The sequence below is a fragment of the Cnephaeus nilssonii genome (assembly GCF_951640355.1).
Source record: "Cnephaeus nilssonii genome assembly, chromosome: 14".
NCBI lineage: Eukaryota > Metazoa > Chordata > Mammalia > Chiroptera > Vespertilionidae > Cnephaeus > Cnephaeus nilssonii.
In genome coordinates, this window is record NC_137085.1 from 74466217 (window position 1) to 74489714 (window position 23498).

At 43.6% G+C, this 23498-nt stretch overlaps 1 protein-coding gene across 11 annotated transcripts in view; it reads right to left on the bottom strand.

The window, feature by feature from the left end:
* CDC14B (cell division cycle 14B) overlaps nucleotides 1–23498 on the bottom strand; it is a gene marked incomplete at its 5' end in the record, with an annotated part of 123692 nt that overhangs the window by 39602 nt on the left and 60592 nt on the right. For 6 of the 11 annotated variants that reach the window (XM_079790109.1, XM_079790102.1, XM_079790106.1 and 3 more), the window contains 4 exons: nucleotides 9619–9711; nucleotides 11955–12030; nucleotides 12558–12648; nucleotides 13967–14921. In XM_079790109.1, the coding sequence (XP_079646235.1) occupies nucleotides 9619–9711; nucleotides 11955–12030; nucleotides 12558–12648; nucleotides 13967–14015 (309 nt within the window). Of the gene's footprint in view, nucleotides 1–9618; nucleotides 9712–11954; nucleotides 12031–12557; nucleotides 12678–13966; nucleotides 14922–23498 lie in introns of those variants that run through there. The other 5 variants (XM_079790110.1, XM_079790104.1, XM_079790111.1 and 2 more) reach the window with 2 other exon arrangements.

Consider the following 23498-nt stretch of genomic DNA (forward strand, 5'->3'; position numbering starts at 1 on the left):
CATTAAATCATTATGAAAAAGTGGACCACAGGTTCAAAAGATCATCATTAGATATAAAATAAGGCCCTGGCCAAGTGGCTCAGTTGGTTGGAGCGGAGTCCTATACACCAAAAGGTTGCGGGTTTAATTCCCAGTTGGGGCCCATATAGAACGTAGCTGATCAATGTTTCTCTCTCTCCCTTTTGCTTCCTCTCTCTCTAAAAACATATTTAATAATAATAATATAAAAACTTTACTGAAGTAACCTAGGAACCATTAGATAAAAGCAAATTTGAAAACAAGTTTGCTGTGTCTTTTAAACTCAGAATGCTTTAACCACAGAAAATGTTAGAAGCAATGGTTAATTTCCAGGCTAGCCATCAAAAGTACATTTAACCTATGGAAGAAGTAAATACTTATTATCTGCAGGAAAATACAAATGTTGGGACAGTAAGATGGAACCAAAGTTGACAACCAGTAATATAAAATGTTTTCCTTCCTTCCTTCCTTCCTTCCTTCCTTCCTTCCTTCCTTCCTTCCTTCCTTCCTTCCTTCCTTCCTTCCTTTACAGAAATCTGATTTAAGTTATAGTAATGGTAGACAGAACAAGGAAAAAGAAAAAGAAAAGGCTATTTACTGAGTGCTTAATTTGTACAAGATACTCTGCCTAAAATAAAATTAGGGCCAGCTGGAGTTACTTAGTTGGCTGAGCAATGTCCTGTGCACCAAAAGTTTGCCAGTTCCATTCCTGGACAGGGCACATACCTGAATTGCAGGTTAAAACCCTGGTTGGGACACCAATGGAAGGAAACCAATCGATGTTTCTCTCTCACATGAATGTCTCTGTTTCTTTCTCTCCCCCTCCCTCCCTTCCTCTCTCTAAGCCTGTCCTTGGGTGAGGAATCCTATATAATAAAGAGGTAATATGCAAACTGACCCTCACAAGATGGCTGCCTACGACCAGGCCGGCAAGAGGGTTAGTGAGGGACGACCAAACGACTGAACAGCAGGCTGCGTGGGGCGACCAGGCCGGCGGGAGGGTCGGAGGGGGGCAGTGAGGGGTGACCAGGCCAGCAGGGGGGGGGCAGTTGGGGGCGACCAGACCAGCGGGGGGGAAAGGGCCGGGGCAGTTAGGGGTACCAGGTCAGAAGAGGGGGGCAGTTGTGGGTGACCAGGCTGGTGGGAGAGGACAGTTGGGGGCGACCTGGCCAGTACGGGGGGGCGGGGAGGGGCTAGTGAGAGGCCATCAGGCCAGTGGGGGGGGGGCAGTTAGGGGCGACCAGGCAGGCAAGTGAGCGATTAGGAGCCAGTGGTCCAGGATTGTGAGAGGGATGTCTGACTGCCAGTTTAGGCCCGAGCCCGGGGAGTCAGACATCCCCCAAGGGGTCCCGGATTGGAGAGGGTGCAGGCTGGGCTGAGGAGACCCCCCCACAAGTGCACGAATTTCACTGACCAGGCCTCTAGTAAATAAACAAACAAACAAACAAACAAACAAATAAAATTAACAATAGTGGCTTTGTAATATAGTTTGATATCTGGTATTGTGATCTTGCCTACTTTGTTCTTTCTCAGGATTGCTGCAGCTATTCAGGTTTTGTTTTGTTTTTATCTCATATGAATTTTTGGAGATTTTATTCTAGGTCTGTGAAATATGCCATTGTAATTTTAATGGGGATTGCATTGAATCTATAGATTGCTTTGGGTAGTATGGACATTTTAATGATGTTGATTCTACCAATCCATGAACATGGTATGTTCTTCCATCTGTTTTCATCTTCATCTATCTCTTTTTTCAGTGTCCTGTAGTTTTCCGTGTATAGGTCTTTTACCTCCTTAGTTAAGTTTATTCCTAGGTATCTTAATTTTTTTCGTGCAATGGTAAATGGGATTGCCTTTTTAGTCTCTCTGTCTGTAAGTTCACTATTGGTGTATAGAAAGGCCATAGATTTCTTGGCGTTAATTTTGTATCCTGCTACATTGCCGAATTCATTTATTAAGTCTAGTAGTTTTTTGATGGAGTCTTTGGGGTTTTCTATGTACAATATCATGTCATCTGTGAATAAGGTCAGTTTTACTGCTTCTTTTCCAATTTGGATGCCTTTTATTTCTTCTTCTTGTCTGATCACTATGGCTAGCACTTCCAGGAATGGTGAAAGTGGGCATCCCTGTCTTGTTTCTGTTCTTAGGGGATATAGTTTTTGCCCATTGAGTATGATGTTGGTGTAGGTTTGTCATCTAAGACTTTTATTATGTTGAGGCATGATCCCTCTATTCCCATTTTGCTGAGAGCTTTTATTGGATTTTGTCAAATGCTTTTCTGCATCAGCTGATATACAATAAATAAAATTAAAAGTCAGCTCAGAAGTCAGCTCAGTCTGAACTTAAACCTCCTATGCTTCATCCACTATACAGTGGCTTCTTCCAAATAGTTTTTATACAACTAGAAATTAATGTTTATATCTACTAGTAAAATAGCGCACCATCTCCATTTAAAAAACACATAAAAATTTTAAAATAAGAGAAAAATAGTTACAATTATTTCTAAAATTAATTTTTGTACATTGTAACTGTGCTAAAGAACCCCTTCTGGCCCTGGCTGGTTTGGCTCAGTGGATAGGGCATCGGCCTGCACAGACTGAAAGGTCTCAGGTTTGATTCCGGTCAAGGGCATGTACCTTGGTTGCAGGCTTGATCCCCAGCCACAGTCAGGGCGCATGCAGAAGGCAACCAAATCGATGTGTCTCTCTCACATCGATATTTCTCTCTGTCTCTCCCCCTCTCTTCCACTCTCTCTAAAAATCAATGGAAAAATATCCCCAGGTGAGGATTAACTGGAAAAAAAGAACCTCTTTTGTTCCCTAAATATTAATAAATGTAACAAACAGTTAATGTGATTGATATGCTTCATTTAAAACATTTTTTATTTAAAGGCTAGTTGTAAGTTCAGCTATTTCAATTCTTGAGTTTAATGTGTGCTATAAGTAAAAAAAAATAGTTGACCATAAATGATATATAAATAAAAACTCATTTTTCTAAACCCACTCACAAATGATGTGTATTTGGTTAGTGAATTTCCAACTTCCCAAGTGCTCACAGATGTTCTTAAAAACTAATGGGAAAAGTGCTTGCACATTTTAAAAATGTTTACCAAATGAGTTAAAAACCCACTAATAGTGTGTTTAGATGATTTCAAAGCAGGTTGTAGCCTAGCGGTGCAGATCAGTGTAGTGTCGTCCCATGCACCAGGAGGTCCCAGGTTCAATTCCCAGTCAGACACATGCCCAGGTGGTGGGCTCAATCCCCAACCGGGGGCATGCAGGAGGCAACCGGTCAATGTTTCCCCCCCTCCTCTGAAATAAAAACATAATTAAAAAAAAATACTACATTCCTTAAAAAAAATAAATAAAGCAGGATGTAAAATTTTGTTTTATGGTTTATTAATACAGCACTTTGAAAACTGGTAATTAAAGGAAAATTACCATTCATTCTGTCTTTTCAGTAGAAACTTTGGTTACAGGGTAACCAAAGAGCCCCAACTGGATGAGGGAAAGCTATGTTCCCATAAAAGAAAGCCCTGCCCTGGTAGGAGCGTCGTCCAGTACATCAAAAGGCTGTGGGTTCGATTCCTGGTTAGGGCACACACCTGTTTCGGGTTAGATCCCCAGTTAGGGCGAATACAGGAGGCAACGGATAGACATTTTTCTCTCTCCCTGCCCCTTCCTCTCTCTCTAAAAAAAATCAATCCTTGGGAGAGGATTAAAAAAAGAAAAAGATAACCAGCTAATAAATGAAGGATGAATGAAATAATTCAAAAAACGTTATCCTGAAACCCTAACAAAATTACTGATCTAGGCAAGTATTATCAATTATTACTTAAAACATTAGATGCATGTTTGATGGGGAACCAAACATATGACTACAGGCAAATCCAAAATAATATCACACAGAATACTTTTAAGCCCTAAGGAGAAAACCATACACTGAAGGGATCTGATGGTTAGCACCTAATCCAGTGGTCATTTTTACCATCACTAATGGTAAGTGAGGTATTTTATGTTTTCTGATGTAATGCAACATATACTACCCAATGCATAAGCCTAGAGATACAACTTCTAGTTCACAAAAAATACAGAGAACAAAGAAACAAGTTTTAAAATATCACAAAAAAAAAAAGGAGAGAAATTAAAAAGGTGGGACATTCTACAAGATAAAAGGACTGGTTCCTTCAATAAATCAGCCTTAGCAAACGGGGCCATGTGAGAGCGCTTAGGAGTACAACCACCACGTCAACCTGGATCAGGGATTGGCTTGAATGTTTGGATTCACAAGGGAAATACGAATATAATTTGGGTATAAAGATGGTAAAACATGCACTAAAACAGAAGAACAGATCACTCACTGGAAAAAGCAGGTGACAAAACTATACCAGTGGACACAAAGCACAGTATACACACATACATATGCACATGTCCTACTTTATAAAGAGAAAAGAGGTGTTTGTTTTTCAAGTAAAATGTCCCAAATTTCTTGTGGCCTCGTGAATGGATTTATCAACTACCCCAAATAGTAGAATCTTTGGTAACAAATTAGCGCGAAACTAAAAATCTTTTGAATCACACAGTAAAAGAGCTGAAGAGCATAAAGGATAAGTGAAATTTTCTTTTACAAAAAGATGAATGAACCATATCATTTTACAAAATAGTGTACATATATGGGTTCTCAAGTGTACACATATGGGTTTTATACATGACATAATTTCTTTCTTTTTTTTACAACAAAATGACAGTTTCAAACTTTTATTTTTGAAATATTTTCTTAATTATGAATTTGCTACAAAAAGAACTTACTTTTCCACTGAAAATTTCATATCTGAAAAGACAGGTTAAGTACCACCACCCCATCATCTAGCTCAGTTAGCAGCCACTGACTTATCACAATAGTCTTATCATAAACTTACTATTTTGTAAAATGATATGGTTCATTCATCTTTTTGTAAAAGAAAATTTCACTTATCCTTTATGCTCTTCAGCTCTTTTACTGTGTGATTCAAAAGATTTTTAGTTTCGCGCTAATTTGTTACCAAAGATTCTACTATTTGGGGTAGTTGATAAATCCATTCACGAGGCCACAAGAAGTGCGGTACCTTGAAATACACGGCAGACAAATGACAGCCAGCCTGCTCCTCTCACTTCTTACACCACTGATGGCGCCTGGCCATTCGGCAAAAGCCCCGGTGAGCCTGGCATGTCAATCCTATTTTAGTGTTTGCATGTAAAGCCCAATCTCTTGTGCTTAAGGATAAAATAAATAGAAGTGTTGGTGCTTCATTCTCATGCCCCCTCCACACCCTGTTAGGGCCTTTCGAATCAGGAGGATGAAGGGAGCATCATTCCTTTGGGAGGCCCAGAGTGTAAAAGGGCAGAATCAGTCAGTCCACTAGGAAGTGACTTGTCAACAGTTCTTCTCCAGATTTTTTGCCTGTTTTAACATCATCCACCCCCCATTCCCCAGGCAATCACTAAAAAGCCTTACTGACTCCAAAATTCCTCAGCAACTCCTGAAAAAGTTGTCAAGGCTGAAGATCCATTTTTAGGAGAATTCTCATCATCTTACTACAAATTTCTAGTCAGTGGATTCAACCAGATCAAAACCTTCATGTACTTACTCTGATGTCAATCTTGTGAGGTGTTCACATTATATCTGGACACGCCTTTGCTACTATTTCCTTTTCCTAATGCTTTTCTCCCGTTTCCCCACCTAGCATCATTACAGTTCCATGCTCCCACGTCTGCCAGCCTTCATGGCTGCCACGACTCTTGCTACAGCCAAGAGTTGTAATCCTCCTGCCAAGCTGGTTTCCAGCTGAGCCCAGGAATGAACTTAAGTGGGTGCCCAAATGGCTTACCTGGCACTTTCCTAACCAATCAAATCAGTGCTAACCTGAGAGCATAAAGTCCTGAAAAGATTTGTAAGCCAAAAATATGTTAAGTCCTCCCCCCAAATTAACTTTGCCTGCTATGAAAAAGAAACAACAGGCCCAAAATGGAGTCAGAGTTGCTAAGCCGCACTAAGACTTCATACCTAACCTAACTGCAGTTTCGGCCATCCCAGGAATGGAATTCTAAACCTATCCGTCTGGAATTTCCAGGTCAGCACTAATGAAGTAATCTGCTTCAAAAGACCTTGCCTAAAATTATCCACTGCCGGACCCTCCTTCTCGTTGTTTACAGCTCCTGGGGCACCTTCCATTTACCAGATGGGATGCTGCCCGCTGCATGCATTGTTAATAACGCCAATTAGATATTGAATGTTACTGGGCTGAATTTATATTTACCAACATCAAAATACAAACCTATATGAAGTCAAAAGGCCAACACCAAACTGCAAACAAATATGCCAACAAATTTTCAATGAATATTCCAAGGAGTTACTGTTTTTAATCAGCAGTAAAAACAACAAAATTTAAAAAGAGAAATGTCTTATTTATAAAATGATCAAGTGTTTTGATTTCGCTTTTCTGACAACCCTTGGTTCCCACCACGCCCACAGCTACCCTCTCAGGCCTTCCTCACGCTGAGGTCACCAGGTCTGATTCCCCAGGAACCCCATCTTGGGGTCATCCCATCGAACCTGAGACAAACTGCCGCCTAAAACCAGCGCAGGCGGAGCTCTGCGGTTCTGTCCGGAGCACGCTCCCTGCCGCCAGCTCCGGCCGCGGTTTCCTCCTGGGCCGTGGAAGACTGGACCACTTCTCCAGGGTTCCCTGTAATCTGTTATAAACCCCAAGAACTCTGGCTGTCTCCCCTTTTCTGTAAAGCTGTCATAATTTTCTCAAATCCTGGGGTTTCTCCCCAGTGACTCGCCAAGGAATGGGAGCAAACGCCCTCGTTAAACAGCCACCTCTCCATCCTCTCTTTTTCTTGGGAGCTCGCGTAGGCTCTTTCCCCCTAAAGGTTTTTACAGCCAAGCACAACAGCCGAAAAGATGGAAAAACAAACACACAACATCACATCTGGGTGAGCTTAAGAAATCACATTCTACAACCTGTGTTTCACAAATGCAAAGATGATAACAGAACTTAGTTATCTCAGAATTGTTTCTCAACCACTTTTGTGGGCAAAATAGGAAAACAACCCCCAAAAGGCCTTAATCATTGTGAATTAGTTTCGACATAGAAAAAGAAATTATTCAATTTTGAGGTGAAATTTTAACTAGTACCACCAACTTTTGGTCTAATCAATGTAAATTCCCAATTATAAAACTACTAGAAGCCCGGTGCACGAAATTCGTGCACAGCGGGGGGTTGTCCCTCAGCCCAGCCTATACCCTCTCCAATCTGGGACTCCTGGAGGGATGTCCGACTGCCCGTTTAGGCCCGATCCCACCAGGATCGGGCCTAAACGGGCAGTCGGACATCCCTCTCACAATCCAGGACTGCTGGCTCCCAACTGCTCGCCTGCCTGCCTTCCTGATTGCCCCTAACCACTTCGGCCTGCCAGCCTGATCACCCCCTAACCACTCTGCTGCCAGCCTGGTTGATGCTTAACTGCTCCCCTGCCAGCCTGTTTGCCCCCAACTTTCCTCCTCTGCCGGCCTGGTCACTCCTAACTGCCCTCTCCTGCAGGGTTGATCACCTCCAACTGCCCTCCCTTGCAAGCCTGGTCCCTCTCAACTGCCCTCCCTTGCAGGCCTGGTCCCTCACAACTGCCCTCCCTTGCAGGCCGGGTGCCTCCCAACTGCCCTCTCCTGCTGGCCATCTTATAGTGGCCGTCTTGTGTCCACATGGGGGCAGGATCTTTGACCACATGGGGGCAGCTATATTGTGTGTTGCAGTGATGATCAATCTGTATATTACTCTTTAATTAGATAGGATAGAGGCCTGGTACACGGGTGGGGGCCAGCTGGTTTGCCCTGAAGGGTGTCACAGATAAGGGTGGGGGTTCCCTTGGGGTGTGGGGCGGCCTGAGCGAGGGGCCTGTGGTGGTTTGCAGGCCGGCCACGCCCCCTGGCAACCCAAGGGGAGGCCCTGGTATCTGGAATTTATTTTCCTTCTACAATTGAAACTTTGTAGCCTGGAGCAGAGCCAAGCCTGGGGCTCCGGCAGCCATTTCTGTGGCAGTTAATTCACCTTCTACAATTGAAACTTTGTAGCCTTAAGCGGGTGAGCCGGGCCAGGGTGTGCGGAAAGCTTTGCTTCCCCTGTTGCTGCCGGCAACCCTGGCCTGCTCTCTCAAGTTTCATTCTGCTGCCATTTGTTTGAATTTGTTTACCTTCTACTATTGAAACTTTGTAGCTTGAGTGGAGGCTTAGGCCTGCAACGGCTATGGAAAGCTTGGCTTCCTCTGTTACCTGGGAAACCTTGCTCTCTGTGGCTGTAGCCATCTTGGATTGGGGTTAATTTGCATACTCGCCCTGATTGGCTGGTGGGTGTGGCTTGGCTGGTGGGCGTGGCTTATGTAGCGGAGTGATGGTTAATTTGCATATTACCATTTTATTAGAGAGGATACTTAAGAAAAGATATGTATTTTAAAAGGGAGGCAGCATGACAGAATCAAGTAACAAGCTGAGGGAAGAAAGAACGACCTCAGGAACAAAAGCAATCCCTTTGTTTGTAAATTGAGGATAGTAATTACTACAACTTGGGTGGGTGGAGGTGGCAAACGCATCCACGCTGTGCTTCTCCCCAGAATGGAGGAGCTGCTTCCCTTCCGATAAAAGATGAGGCCCTGTTGGGGGCGGGGGGGGGGGGGGGAGGCTCAGCTGGCCGGAAAAACTATTGCTTAGGGTCCTGCAGATGAATCTAGGCAATAGAGAAAAATCGACTCAAAAAAACAAGCCCACAAATACCTCCCATATTTACAAACCAATGAAATTCATAACTCCTATGTAACTATACACACTTCCACTGGCCCAACAGACAACCACTCAATGCCATGTGTAAGCTAGGGAGTGTTACCCATTTCCTGCAGCACTGACACACCACGTCCTCCTGCTAGACCTTCTGATGAGGATGAAGATAATCTTAGAATCACACCTTAGTAAGGAAAAACTTGTATTCAAACTATAAAGCACTCTTACCTCATTTGGTATATTTTGATTTTTTAAAAAATATATTTTTATTGATTTCAGAGAGAAAGGGAGAGGGAAAGAGAGATAGAAACACCAATGATGAGAAAGAATCATTGACGGGCTGCCTCCTGCACGCCACACACGGGGATTGAGCCCACAACCTGGGCATGTGCTCTGACCAGGAATTGGACCATGACCTCCTGGTTCATAGGTCAACACTCAACCAGTGAGCCACACCGGCTGGGCTGGAGGGCATTATTTTCTAACCTTAAGTGCCATAACAGATAAAGGTTTTCATACTAGCTGGTCAATTTTTTAAACAGACTTTTAAAAAGCGGCTTTAGGTACACAGCAAAATGAGTACAAAGGACAGAGGTCTTCCCCACGCCCCTGTCCCTGCATGTGGACAGCCTCCTCAACTGGTCAGTTTTTAAAAAGTAAAACATATTTCTCTGGGGAAAAAATCAAAACATCTTAGAAAAAATAATTTCGCACTTCCAACAGCAAACGTGAGGCACCACTGTTGTATGCATTTTCACTGACACAGGAGGAAAGGAGGTAGACACTTACCATGTAGCATCCAATAAGGAAAGCAGCATTTGCTTGTTTTCTCTGATCAGAGCCAGTAAAATGAACAATTTTCTTCCTTATCATTGTGATGGACTGTATAAAGATACACAACTGTTAGTGTGTTGTTTCATAATTTCAAGTTTTCTAAAACTTTATTTTGTGATGAAGATAAATTCCAAATCTCAGCATTCATATTAGCAAGACCTTTAAAAATACTAACTTTGATACCCCAAAGTACCATGTACCTTCCCATAAAAAGCATTCTTGGGTCAGAAGAAACGTACAATTAAAGAAGAAGGAAGGAGACAGGAACAGATATAAAGTACAGACTACCTCTGACAGAATAAATAAGAAGTGAGGGGGAGAGCGGGACCAACTGTTTGACTTAAAAACAAAAACAAAAACCTATTCCCAAGACCTTTAAATTAAAATAAAAGGGTATATAAAACCGGGCAAAAGTAATTCTTTCTGTTAGACGTCGGTATAGTGAATGGGGGGGCGGGGGGTGTGAGGGGGGCCGGAGTGAGAGGCGCAGAGATGCCCGGAGAGCGTGAGTGGGCTCCTGAGTGGTGCTGCTGGTGCCCTATCCCTTACCTGATGATCAAGAGGACAGCCCATGCATATTCAGTTTGTGAAAATCATTGAACTGTACCCTCATGATCTGTACATATTTCTGTACATACACTGCACTTCAATAAAAAGTTAAAAATGAAAAGGGTATCAATGTTAAAACCCAGAGGAACACATGCTGAGTTAGCACTTCCCCACCTGAACTTCAATAACGTGGGTGGGCATGGATTCAGTGAGGGTGAGGCCAGGACACATTCACTTCAATGAGCTCACATCCCCCGGCCTCGGCCTGGGGCCTCGGTGAGTCAGTGATGGATGCGAACATATGTTCCTTTAGTTGTTTACGTGGAGTGAGAGAGCCAGGTTGATTTTAAAAACTGAAACAAATCCAACCAGCCATAGAGCAACACAAGCACAAGGGTCTCTTAATTCAATCTCTCAACACAGTTTTATCACTACTAATTGAATAGGCAGTAATGTTTTGACCAGTTTGGATGCTCAACACTCTACAAGTTGTGCTAGTGAATGATAAAACGTTAAAAAAAGGAGGGGGGGGGGGGGGGAACCAATACATTCTTAGTTGACCCAAAGGATACAAGTTCATAGATGGCCGAGTGTGGAAAAAAAATTCTTTCCTAATTAGGGCAAAGGAACACAAGTGGGGGGAGAGGAAATTATTGTTAGCTTCATAGCCCTGCATGAAACAGAAAGCCTGCCACTGACAACTGGAAAAGGGAGGGGAGACATGAACACATAAGACCATAAATGCTTATATTCTTATTTAAGAGGAAAAGTGCAGAAAGAAGAGTCTCCATCGCTATACAAATTCGTAGTGAACACGCATATAATATAAAAAAAAGGCAATGCTACAACTTCCACTTTACAGATTAGTAGCTCAGCTGACAGGTGCTTCTAACATTGATGTGAAATTTTAGGTTTGACATTCAAGCAAAAAACACCTGCCTCACCCATACATTTTTAATATAATTTCATTTTAATTGAAAATATTTTGTTATTTCTTCTGTGTAGTAGACTGGTAAGTAATTGACTGAATAAAGTTGTTTTTAAAAAGGACCTGTCCCCAAATCCAGTATTTTTGACTTGAGAATTTATAATGACTCATTAGGAATTGCTAGCCGTATATACACTTCCCATTGTGCATGACCAATCATTCGAAGTTTTTAAAATAAATGGATGGGGTCTGAAGCTTACAGAAATACACTGTTGCAGCTCTGTGACAGCCTCAGAGATAGCTGTTTGCCCTTGCTTCCCCTGTTCCTGAATCACATGTGTAAAAGGCCATGGTGAAGTCACAAGTAGTACAACATCAGGGGAGAGTCAAGGTAGAATGAGAGACAGTAAGAGGGGCAGGGTCTTCTTTGTTTGCCAGCACTCCTTCCTATCTAAGCGAAGGCAAGAACAATGACCACAGCAAGGGACGTTTCTCTTGTTAGGTTTCAGTTCCATTAGGTCAGACAGTAAGAGGTTTACTTTATTAAACAGTTTCCACTTTGGATTTCAAATATTTGAGCATCACTAATCCAAGCCAGAATCAAATGACCCAAACTCAAACTGCTCAATCAAAGCTCTGGACAACTAACATATACACTATGCCTTTATAAAACAAGACCACGAATATGCCCCAAACACCACTGCAGTAAAAACACGGCATTTTCTTTTTAAAACACATGTGCTTTCCTTACTTTCCCCTCCCCAAGACCAGGCTAACAATGATTAAGTCAAATCTTACATAAAAAAGACTTTACCTTTAATTTCTTATTTATCTTGCAACAATATCTGTAAACCATTGCCAGATTGAGCGGTCCAAAATCTGCGTAGAAGCTTTAAAAGTAAAACACAAAAATGTATAGTATATTCTAGATGCCCTGAATATTATTGCCTTTTTGGAGCTAAAGATCAAATTCAGACAAGAAAGCATACACCAAATTGTTATCAGTCACACTGCCTTAAGAAGTGGAAGAGATATTTTGGTAAATAATGCCTATTAAAAAATGGTTCAACACCTACATCTAACCTCAAATAACATATGAAAATACTTTCTGAATAAAAAAAGCTGCTTTTCCACTGGTAAAGACACATCTTAATACATTAGTTTATATTTCATTGTACTGTAAACTATTAGAATTTTAAATATAAGTTATTAAACTTAGAAAGATTCTTCCATTTTGAGTTTTTCCCTAAGGATCTACTTTATTACTAAGGGTTAAAGAAAAATTAAAGGAAAAACATCCTGCAATTATCAGTCAACATATTTGTAATTTTCCAAGGTTATCCTATTTATAAACATACCTTTAGATTCTTCGAAATAAAAAAAAGTTACTAACAATCTTTTAAAAACCAATACTTACTTCTCATATTCAAGTTCATTATCTATGGTGAAATAATGTACATTTGATGAACTCTTTGGTCTGCTGCAGAGAATGGCAAAACAAAGGCGATCTGAAATGGAAAAATTGCAATGTTCCTTCCTTCAGATTATTTTTAAAATTTTCATATATCATGATACAACTCTTTTCAGATGAAGTCAAATTTTTATTTTTTCCATGTAGGTTTCTGATGGTAAGGATGCCAACAGATACTTCTGATGAGTGAAAATAAATAAGACTATTTTTTAAAGGAGAAGTTGCCCTTAACCGTAAGTTTCAATAATGACAAGTGACTTTTCACCTAGCAGTATGGCTTGATTTCTGGAGGAAACTCTCATGCAAAACTTTACTTCCTCTGGACTAAGAAATCTGAACAAACGGCAGTGTGCACTTGATGGCTAGCCAGCAACCAGATGGCTTTCGCTATGCATCACTATGTTTTCACGACATCCTAAAGAGTCCTTCAATAAGAAACCATATTTTAAGTAAAGAACGCTTTCAAAACTGCTTCAAAATTTAACGTTTAAGGCTACAGAACATCAACAACAAAATGAACCAGATGTTTATCCAACTGTTCTTAGGGATCACTACTACTTTTGTAGTGACTTTTACAGTTAGACAAATTACCATTGCAACAGAAGCAATGAGAGGTGTCTGCATGATGAGTGCGCGATGAACTTGTGTTGCATAAATGCAGTTAGGCAGCCATGAGGTGAGGGCTTAGAAAGAATGATAACTGGTGCTAATCATGTTCTGAGGCTCCAACCTTCCTCCCCCGCTTTAACCTAGAAAAAGTTGCCTAAAAATCCTGGCAAAGCAGTCACCTGCAATACCCAGTTGTAGCAACACTAGCAGTGCTAGTAGATATACTTACACTTAAATTGTAGCAAAATCAAGTCCAGCCTTTAAAATAGTAAGAAACAAAGGACGCCAGCTGGCATCCTTTGCCCAAATGGTAATTGTCAGCAATTCAACTCACGCAGTTGCTGTATTTATTTCCTTGTAAACTGCTCAGCTAAAATGTCTTGCAACCACAAACACTCAAAAGGATGACGGGCTTACTCTTTGCCAACCACAAATGACCCTTGATCCCCGTGCAGTGACCACAGACTTTGTTCCCTTGGGTGGAGACGCAATTCACCTACCAGCCGGGGGCGTCCCGTGGCACAGGTCTGTTCACATTCACCCCAAATCAAGAGCGCGTGAGGGGCTAGGAGTCCGGAAAGGCCACCCACGCCCATGAGACAGCACTGGCCCGGCCCGGAAAGTTAAAGGCACCTCCTGGCCAGAAAGCGGGGCTTCCTCCTCCATCTCCGCCCCGCCTATGCCATCTAAATACGGGTGTCCTGGGGGCGCCCGGGACCGGCTAGCCCCCTACCCTCCGCACTCACCTTTGATCACCTCGGCCACCAGCCGGGTCCCCGAGCCCTCCCGGCTCATGACTCCAGAGCATCTGGAAGGCGGGGCGGAGGGAGGGAGGGAAGGGCCGGAGGGCCAGGGAGCCACCCGCCGCAGAGAGAGGAGGAGCTGCGGCCACACCCCCGAAGTTTAAAAAACAAAGTTTAAAGGGCCGGGCCCAAGCAGGAGAAACGGTGTCGCTCCAGGGCCACCGACTCCACAGCATACCGGGGCCACCGACTCCGACTGCACAGCATACCGGGGAGTCACCCCGGAAGTTCAAAGCTTCTCAGAGGGCCGCAGTGGGGCGCGGCAGCCACAGCCAGGCGCGGGCTGAGCTTCGCCCACCTCGCCAGCGCGCCAGCGCCAGGCTCCGCGCCGCAGGAGGGCCGTGCAGCGGCGCCCGCGCCAGGGCGAGGAAGCGGCTCCGAAAGCTCGGGAAAGGGCTTTTCGGAGAGAAGGGCGCGGTGGTGAACCTGACCGCAGCGCGCCGGCTCCGGCGCCTCCCTCAGCCGCCCTGGCCGCTGCCAGCAGAGGGCGCAGCATCCAGGCCGGGCGGGAGCGCAGCCCCGGGGAAGCCCGAACTCCTCCGCCGCCGCCCACACCCCGGCGCCCAGCGCAGACTCCCGGCGCCCGGCTAGCAGACCTGGGCCACCCAGAGCTGCGTCCTCTCTCAGGTGGAGACCCACGGAGTGTCGGGCTGGTTGGGAATGCTGGCGTCTTATTTACAATGAACGTCTTCAAAATAGTAAAATTTTAAAGGTAAGCCTACTACTGTGGTCAATCATTCCTTAAAAAACAATTCTGACACCATGCTAAGCAACCATTTAACGTATTTTCTAAACCTATGTTTCTTATAGTCTCAAGTGAAAAAGAATTAAGATACAGTATGAGTACAGCCCCAATTTAGTTCTAGATAAAAAGTGTTACTTTAATAATCCGTGAAAAATTTTGCAAAGACCTCCCTTAACACACAGACAATACAGCAACAACTCTTTCCCAAGGATTACGCAGTATTTACAATCCCAATACAATATCTACATTATATATCACATATATGTGTTTGTCTCAGAAGTAAACCTCCCTAACTTGATTCTAAAACTCCAGATAAATCAAAGACTTTAACGTAAACAACAAAACCATGAATTCTTTCTTTGTGGGGTCCAACTGGAGAAGGCCTTTCAAAATAAAATCTAAAAGCCACAGGAGAATCGACTGCTAAATTGATACCCACTTTTAAAAAGGTTTTGTGGCAACAAAGTCAAGAAATAAACTGGGGAAATATTTTAACTTCATCTCACAAAGATGCCTACCTTCTTTCAACTTTATGTTCTTAACAAAAATAATGAAATGCAAATTTAAATTACAAGGTCCTAGTTTTCCTTCAGACGGGTAAAAATCAAAGGAGTTTGGAAAGGCACTGTGGTGGTGAGTTTGTGGGGAAGCTAACATTGCCAGTGGGTAGGAATATAAGCTAGGACAACCTCCATTCATGGCAATTCAAGGCAACAAACACTCTGCCATCCCAAAATATACCTTTAGGGATATTTTTAAGCTGATTATTAAGAAACAAAAGTCTCAAAAAGAACCTCTGAACCTTACCCCCTTAAGGAATTCAGATAGAAACACCTGCTTAAAGGAAGGGCGTACAGGAATGAAATGTGGCAGACAGGGAGAGATCTGCAAAGCCTGCTTGTTGGCCTTCCCTCAGTGTCCCCTTGTTTCTGGGGCATCAGCAAGAATCTGTTTATGGCCCGCTTGCTCTCTCTACTGGTAAATTGTCTGCTTCCCCTTTGAAATCCCAGACCCTTTCCTCCTCCTCCTTTGTCCAGAATGGCATATAAACCTCAACTGCCCAGTGTCTCCTTGGGTATCATATTCTTATGGCATCCCCGCACGTGTATCCAAAATGAGTTTAGACGTTTTCTGCTGTTCTGTCTCCTGTTGCTTTGGCTACTAGCCCAGCCAGAAGGACTTAGGAAGGTGTGAGGAGAGTTGCTTTTGGTGCCCCACAGAGCCTTTCATAAAGGAATGGCCAGAATACCTAAAGCTGCAGGAGCTAAGCTTATAGGACAGATTGTTATGTTCTGTGCCTGCTTGCGAAAAATATTTAATAAATGACTGTTGTGTGAAAAAGAAATGTTTTATCTGAAATTGGATAAACACCACCTGCCTGGAGTTTTCCTGCAGGAAACTTGTTATCAAGAAGTCCTAGAAGCTGTGCAAGACCAAATTGGCTCAGGGCAGTTTCCACCAGTGCCATGCAGAGACCTGGGATCATTAACATGTCCTAAAACATTTGAATCATAGTCATGGCAATCGTCACTTGAGCCAGAAAGAGAAGTAAAGCAGTCAGCTTCAGCAGGCAGATCTTTTTTCCTAGGACCCTAAGTCAAGAATGTGGATGAATTCTAATGTATCTACCAAAGTAAGCATTTCAAAGGGGAGGGAAGATAAGGAAATGATCTGTCTCATTTCAGATTTCTTGGCAGTGAATAAAAGACTTAATTTGATGAATATGTTTAATATACTATAATTGCCTTATCAGAAGCAAATTCTTACAATGCTCGTTCTTCACCTCTAATGGCATTTCAAGGCCCTCTGAAAAATGTTTAAGACTTATCACAATTCTAGGCCACTAGTCATACCAATAAGTACTTTCTTCTATAGAAAAACCTGTCGGGGATTTTTTAAAATTGTCATGCCAATTTGGCTATGTATTTTTTAAGAAAATGGTGTAGAGAAGCGAGGAGTAAGGGTACATATTAAATTATTTTAGATGTTAACCAGGGCAAAAGATTCGAAGACACTTTATGAAAGAGTTTATAGGAATGCCTATAAGCTCATGAAAAAGGCATTCAAATTTTATCAGCTTTGGAACACCAGAAACTGGAAACACCACAAATTTCCATGAACAGGAGAATGGATAAACAGATTTTACTAGATTCAAACAACAGAACACTACTCAACAAAAACAAAACAATGACATGTTGATATACAAATAAAATGGATGCATCGCTAAAACAGTATGCTGAGCAAAAGAAGACACAAGAGAGCTCATGCTATATGACCCTCAAAACTTAAAGTTCAAGAACAGGTAAAATTAATTTATACTGATAGAAATCAACAGTGGTTATTTAGGATAAGAGGGAAAGGGGCCCAGAGGGAACAGTATTTCACAAGAGTACACACTTGTTGCCTGGCCAGCATGACTGGATGGTTGAGAGTTGAAGTATGAATCAGGAGGTCAGGGTTCGATTCCACTCAGGGCACATGCCCAGGTTGCAGACTCCATCCCCAGTGTGGGGCATGCAGGAAGCAGCCAATCAATGATGATTCTCTCTCATCATTGATGTTTCTATCTCAATCTCCCTCTCCTTTCTTCTCTGAAATCAATCTATATATCTATAATAATAAAAGCGACCATCGCAACCAAACGGACGACCGAATAGGCTGCGTAGGACGACCATGCCGGCAGGGGGGTTAGTGAGGGGCGACCAAACAATCGAGCAGCAGGCTGAGTGGGGCGACCAGGCCGGCAGGGGGGTTAGTGAGGGGCGACCAAACGACCGAACAGCAGGCTGTGTGGGGCGACCAGGCCCACAGGGGGGGCGGTTGGGGGCAACCAGGCTGGCAGGGGGGCGGCAGTGAGGGGCGACCAGGCTGGCAGGGGGGCGGCAGTGAGGGGCGACCAGGCCAGCAGAGGGGGGCAGTGAGGGGCGACCAGGCTGGCGGGGGTGGGGGGGCAGTTGGGGACCACCTGGCCAGCAGGGGGGGAATAATGGGCGATCAGGCCGGTGGGGGGGCAGTGAGGGGTGACCAGGCCAGCAGGGGTGGCAGTTGGGGGTGACCAGACCAGCGGGGGGGGGGGGGGGGGCGCAGTTAGAGGCGATCAGGCAGGCAGGCAATGAGCAGTTAGGAGCCAGTGGTCCTGGATTGTGAGAAGGATGTCCCAATTGGAGAGGGTGCAGGATGGACTGAGGGGACCCCCCCCCCTCACCCGTGCACGATTTTCATGCACCGGGCCTCTAGTATATATATAAAAGCCTAAGCAATGGTTATGACCGAATGATCGGAATGACCAGTTGACCAGATGCTATGATGCACACTGACCACCAGGGGGCAGATGCTCAATGCAGGAGCTGCCCCCTGGTGGAGAGTGTGCTCCCACAGCCAACCTCCCGTGGCCTCTCCCCCCTGCCGGTCACCACCCCCCTCCATAGGCCTTGATCACTGGCCAGGCCAAGGGACCTCACCTGTGTACAAATTGGTGCACTGGGCCTCTAGTAAAAATCTATTTTAAAAAAGAGTATACACTAGTTAAAATTCACACTATACACATAAACCTGTGCATTTTATTGTGTACGAGTTGTACTTTACTTCTTAAAGGGTGGGGGCAGGAAAGAATTTTAACTACATGAAAAGACTACAGAATTAATATCAAATCATTTTGATGATTTTTTTTAATATATTTTTATTGATTTCAGAGAGGAATGAGAGGGATAGAGAGAAACATCAATGATGAGAGAGAATCATTGATTGGCTGCCTCCTGCACGCCCCCTACTGGGGATTGAGCCCGCAACCTGGGCATGTGCCCTTGGCCGAAATCAAACCTGGGACCCTTCAGTCTGCAGGTTCTATCCACTGAGCCAAAATGGCTAGGGCTATCAAAGCATTTTGTATAGAATATAATTAAGAATTATCTTGACCTAATTAAGTGTATCATATAGACCAGTGGTTGGCAAACCGCAGCTCGCAAGCCACATGCAGCTCTTTGGCCCCTTGAGTGTGGCTCTTCCACAAAATACCACATGCGGGTGCGCACATACAGTGCGATTGAAATTTTGTGGCCCATGCACAGAAGTCGTTTTTCAGCCTGGGCGAGTCTATTTTGAAGAAGTGGCGTTAGAAGAAGTTTAAGTTTAAAAAATTTGGCTCTCAAAAGAAATTTCAATCGTTGTACTGTTGATATTTGGCTCTATGGACTAATGAGTTTGCCGACCACTGGTATAGACTATGAATAGTATATTACATTGCAACTTAAAAAAAAAAAAAAAAAAAAAAAAAAGACCTACCAGAAAAGATAATGTGGCTAATAGAAAGATTTTTTTCAAAAATTCCTGAAATAATATTTTTATCTTTTTTTAATCCTCGCCCAAGGATATTTTTTAGTTGATTTTTAGAGAGAGGGAAAGACAGAGAGAAATATCGATGTGAGAGAAACACATCAATTGGTTGCCTCTTGCACACAGCCCGGCCAGGGAGGAGCCTGCAACCGAGGTACCTGCCCTTGACCAGAATCAGACCTGAGACCATTTGGTCCACAGGCCGACACTCTATCGACTCAGCCAAACCAGCTAGAGCTATTTTTATCTTTTTTTAAAAATATATATTTCTTTATTGATTTCAGAGAGGAAGGGAGAAGGATAGAGAGATAGAAACATCAATGATGAGAGAGAATCATTGATCAGCTGCCTTCTGCACGCCCCCTATTGGGGATCAAGCCCACAACCCGGGCATGTGCCCTTGGCCGGAATCGAACCTGGGACCCTTCAGTCCACAGGCCGATGCTCTATCCACTGAGCCAAACCAGCCAGGGCTATTTTTATCTTTTAATGGAAAGATTATCTGCCATTCTTTACATTCAATCAACGACATAATTTTAAAAGTATTCCGGATTGAGAGTTCCAAGAGAAAACTGTTAATAATACCATGTCAGCCGAAACCGGTTTGGCTCAGTGGATAGAGCGTCGGCCTGCGGACTGAAGGGTCCCAGGTTCGATTCCGGTCAAGGGCATGTACATTGGTTGCGGGCACATCCCCGGTGGGGGGTGTGCAGGAGGCAGCTGGTCGATGTTTCTCTCTCATCGATGTTTCTAACTCTCTATCCCTCTCCCTTCCTCTCTGTAAGAAATCAATAAAATATATTAAAAAATAATAATAATACCATGTCATATGGCTCCAACTGAGACTTGCTTCAAATCCCATAAAATAGCAGATAATCTAGAGCTCTTCATTTATTGCTTGTCTCTCTTTATCTAAAACTAGAGACCCGGTGCACGAAATTTGTGCACTGGCGGGCCCGGGGGTAGTGTCCCTCAGCCCAGCCTGCACCCTCTTCAATCTGGGAATCCTGTGGGATCGGACGTAAACCGGCAGTCGGATAATCCCTCCCACAATCCAGAACTGCTGGCTCCCAACTGCTCACCTGCCTGCCTGCCTGATTGACCCTAGCTGCTTCTGCCTGCCAGATCATCCCCTAACCACTCCCCTGCCAGCCTGATTGACACCTAACTGCTCCCCTGCCAGCCCAATTGCCCCCAACTGCCCTCCCCTGCCGGCCCGACTGCCCCAACTGCCCTCCCCTGCTGGCTTGGTAGCCCCTAACTGCCCTCCCCTGCTGGCCTGATCACCTACAATTACCCTCCCCTGCTGGCCATCTTGTGGCAGCCATCTTTGACCACATGGGGGTGGCCATCTTGTGCGATGGTGTGAGGGTCAATTTGCATATTACTTCTTTATTATATAGTACTAGAGGCCTGGTGCATGAAATTTGTGCACGGGGGTGTGTGTCCCTCAGCCCAGCCAGCACCCTCTCCAATTTGGGACATCCCTCTCACATTCCAGGACTGCTGGCTCCCAACTGCTCTCCTACCTGCCTTCCTGATTGCCCCTAACCGCTTCTGCCTGCCAGCCTGATCACCCCCTAACCACTCCCTGCCAGCCTGATTGATGCCTAGCTGCTCCCCTGCCAGCCTGTTTGCCCCTAACTGCCCTCCCCTGCAGGCCTGGTCACCCCTAACTGCCCTCCCCTGCAGACCTGGTCCCCCCAACTGCCTGTCCCTGCAGGCCCGGTCACCCCCAACTTCCCTCCTCTGCCGGCCTGGTCACCCTTAACTGCCCTCCTCTGCAGGCTTGATCGCCCCCAACTGCCCTCCCTTGCAGGCCTGGTCCCTCCCAACTGCCCTCCCCTGCTGGCCTGATCACCCACAACTGCCCTCCCTTGCAGGCCTGTTCCTTCCCAACTGCCCTCCCCTGCTGGCCATCTTGTGGTGGCCATCTTGTGTCCACATGGGGGCAACCATCTTTGACCACATGGGGGCAGCCATCTTGTGTGTTGGAGCGATGGTCAATTTGCATATTACTCTTTTATTAGATAGGATATTGATCTACTTGTGATCCAACTCTCACACTACCTGGAACACCACTGCCCAACAGAACTGTCCATGAGGATGGAAATGTTCAGTATCTGCTAACGTGGATAGTGGTGACTATAAAGGACAGCAGACTTAGAGGACTGTTTCCTCTAAGTCCACCAGTTTCTAATCTATGAACAAACAAAAGGCCTCCCAAGTGTCAGAAAAGCAAAAGCGAGGACGCTATGGCTTTCCTCCTGCTTTTAGGGCCTTTGGTTCCAAGAGCCTTGATTCTAACATCCAACTTTTTTTCTCAGCAACTTGAAGAGAATGAGTGTGGTGAGAAACACACCTTATCTAGCACAGTACCTATGTTACAACCAGCGCTGGGTAATTGTCTACTTAATGAACCAATGAATAAATAAATGGAGAAAGGGCAGACCAGGAAGAGGAGAAGGAAATTCTCATTTCCCGAATACATCCTAGCCTAGACACTTCACAAATACTGTTATTTTTCACTAATTCTCATGATCTAGGTATTATAGCCCTCATTTTACAGATAAGAGAGCCAGAGCCAGGGAGAGTAAGTAACTTTTGCAAGGCCGCTCAGCAGTGACAATGGAGAAAAACAAAGTTTTGAACAAATATAACTTGAATCAATTCATATATAGGAGCATATATACCAGCATTGAAACAAAAAAGGCCCCAATTTCTCATTATTATATCATAGTGTGGCTTCAAGGGAAGCCAAAGGAAAAATAATTAAATGGCTCAGGTAAGTAACTTCTGAACTGCTCCTTTTATATGATATGGCTTTCAACATTAATACTTTAATTTACTTTTCAAAAGGAAAGATGGGGGGAAACACTGCAACCATCACCGTATAGAGATGCTGTCCTGAGCTTTTCCAGCATTAAGTCCCTTCGAAGCTCTGCTTCCTTGGGGAGTAGAGGAGGGAGGACCGAGACACCACAGAAGACACACCCTGGGGATCCAGAAGGAGAGCAGGAAGCAGGCAACTTGGTGGGAAAATAAGCAGCAGAGACTGGATGTTCACCAAGAGCCCCTCCTTGCCCCCCCACGCAGCGTGCGTCAGCGACGGCGCACACCACCTTTACTGACAGGTCATCCTTTAACGTGACAGATGTGCTCAGCAGTAACATTTAGCTCTCTGCAGCAGTCCTACATGAAGCAGTAAGCCCAAGGATTCTAAGAAAAATTTGCTTATACAGTACTTTCAGGAGAAAAACAAGAACTCCGGGCTAAGATTAACACAATTTTGAGTTAGTGTTCCTTATGCTCTGAAATTTGAAGTTTGATTTTTTTAAAATAAAGTCTTAGGAGAAATCATTAAAAATCCAGGAATTTTAATGTGAATAGTGAATTATATTTATTAACTATTTTATGACAAAGTGCTATTTAGCTTGTAACTATGGAGCAGCTTTACACTTTACAGTGTTATCTAGAGAGTTGCCACCAGAAAACACTGCCTGAAAGCAGGAGTGTAATCTTCCTGTTGAAAAAAATCACCAAGTACTGATAATGCTGATAAAATGTATACCTGGTGAGAATATTTTGTTAAAGTTGAATGAATATGTGCAAGCACTGTACTTAACCACAGAGCCTAAATAATAATTCCAAATATTCTACTCCACTCCTAAAAGTAACCCTTACATTTGTCAGATGTACTTATTTGGTTAAGATACAGCAGAACATTCTCTGAAATGTGGATTCTTGATCTCCAGGAGCCTAGTATATTCCAGCAAGAAATACCAATATTAACATTAGCATGCAAAAAGAAATAGATGTGAAAATGTATTCACTTATCACACAAAGAATCCATTCACTGAATATGATCATCTTTAGCTATACTAACTTACTCTAGGTAGTTCAAACATAGATAGCTAGAGAAAGATATAAATAAGAGTCTTACTTACAAGAGCTATAAGATAACACACAAACAAGATCAGAATGATCAATCTCTACATTTTAATAATTAAAAACAAAGCCCCTAGGTAATCATCTATAATGTAAATACAATATTAACACAGTTAAAGTAATTCCTCATCTTTATTCTAATATCTAAGCATTGAGGAGCCACTTCTACCTTCCAAACCCTGTGGTGTAGGCATGTGGAGTCTGAGTTAAATAAAATGAAAATGTTTTCAGGAGTTCAGTTAACTGTTCAGAGATTAATATGTGAAATAAAATAGAGGGGGAAAATCCCATTTATAAAAATAACAACACAACAAAACATAAATATTTGAGGAAAAGTTTAACAAGTATAAGGTATCATATGATATAAAAAATGTAACACAGTAATGAGCTCCCAAAAGAAGACTTGAGCAAACAAAGAGACATGCATGTTTGTGGACAGAAGAGTCCTCA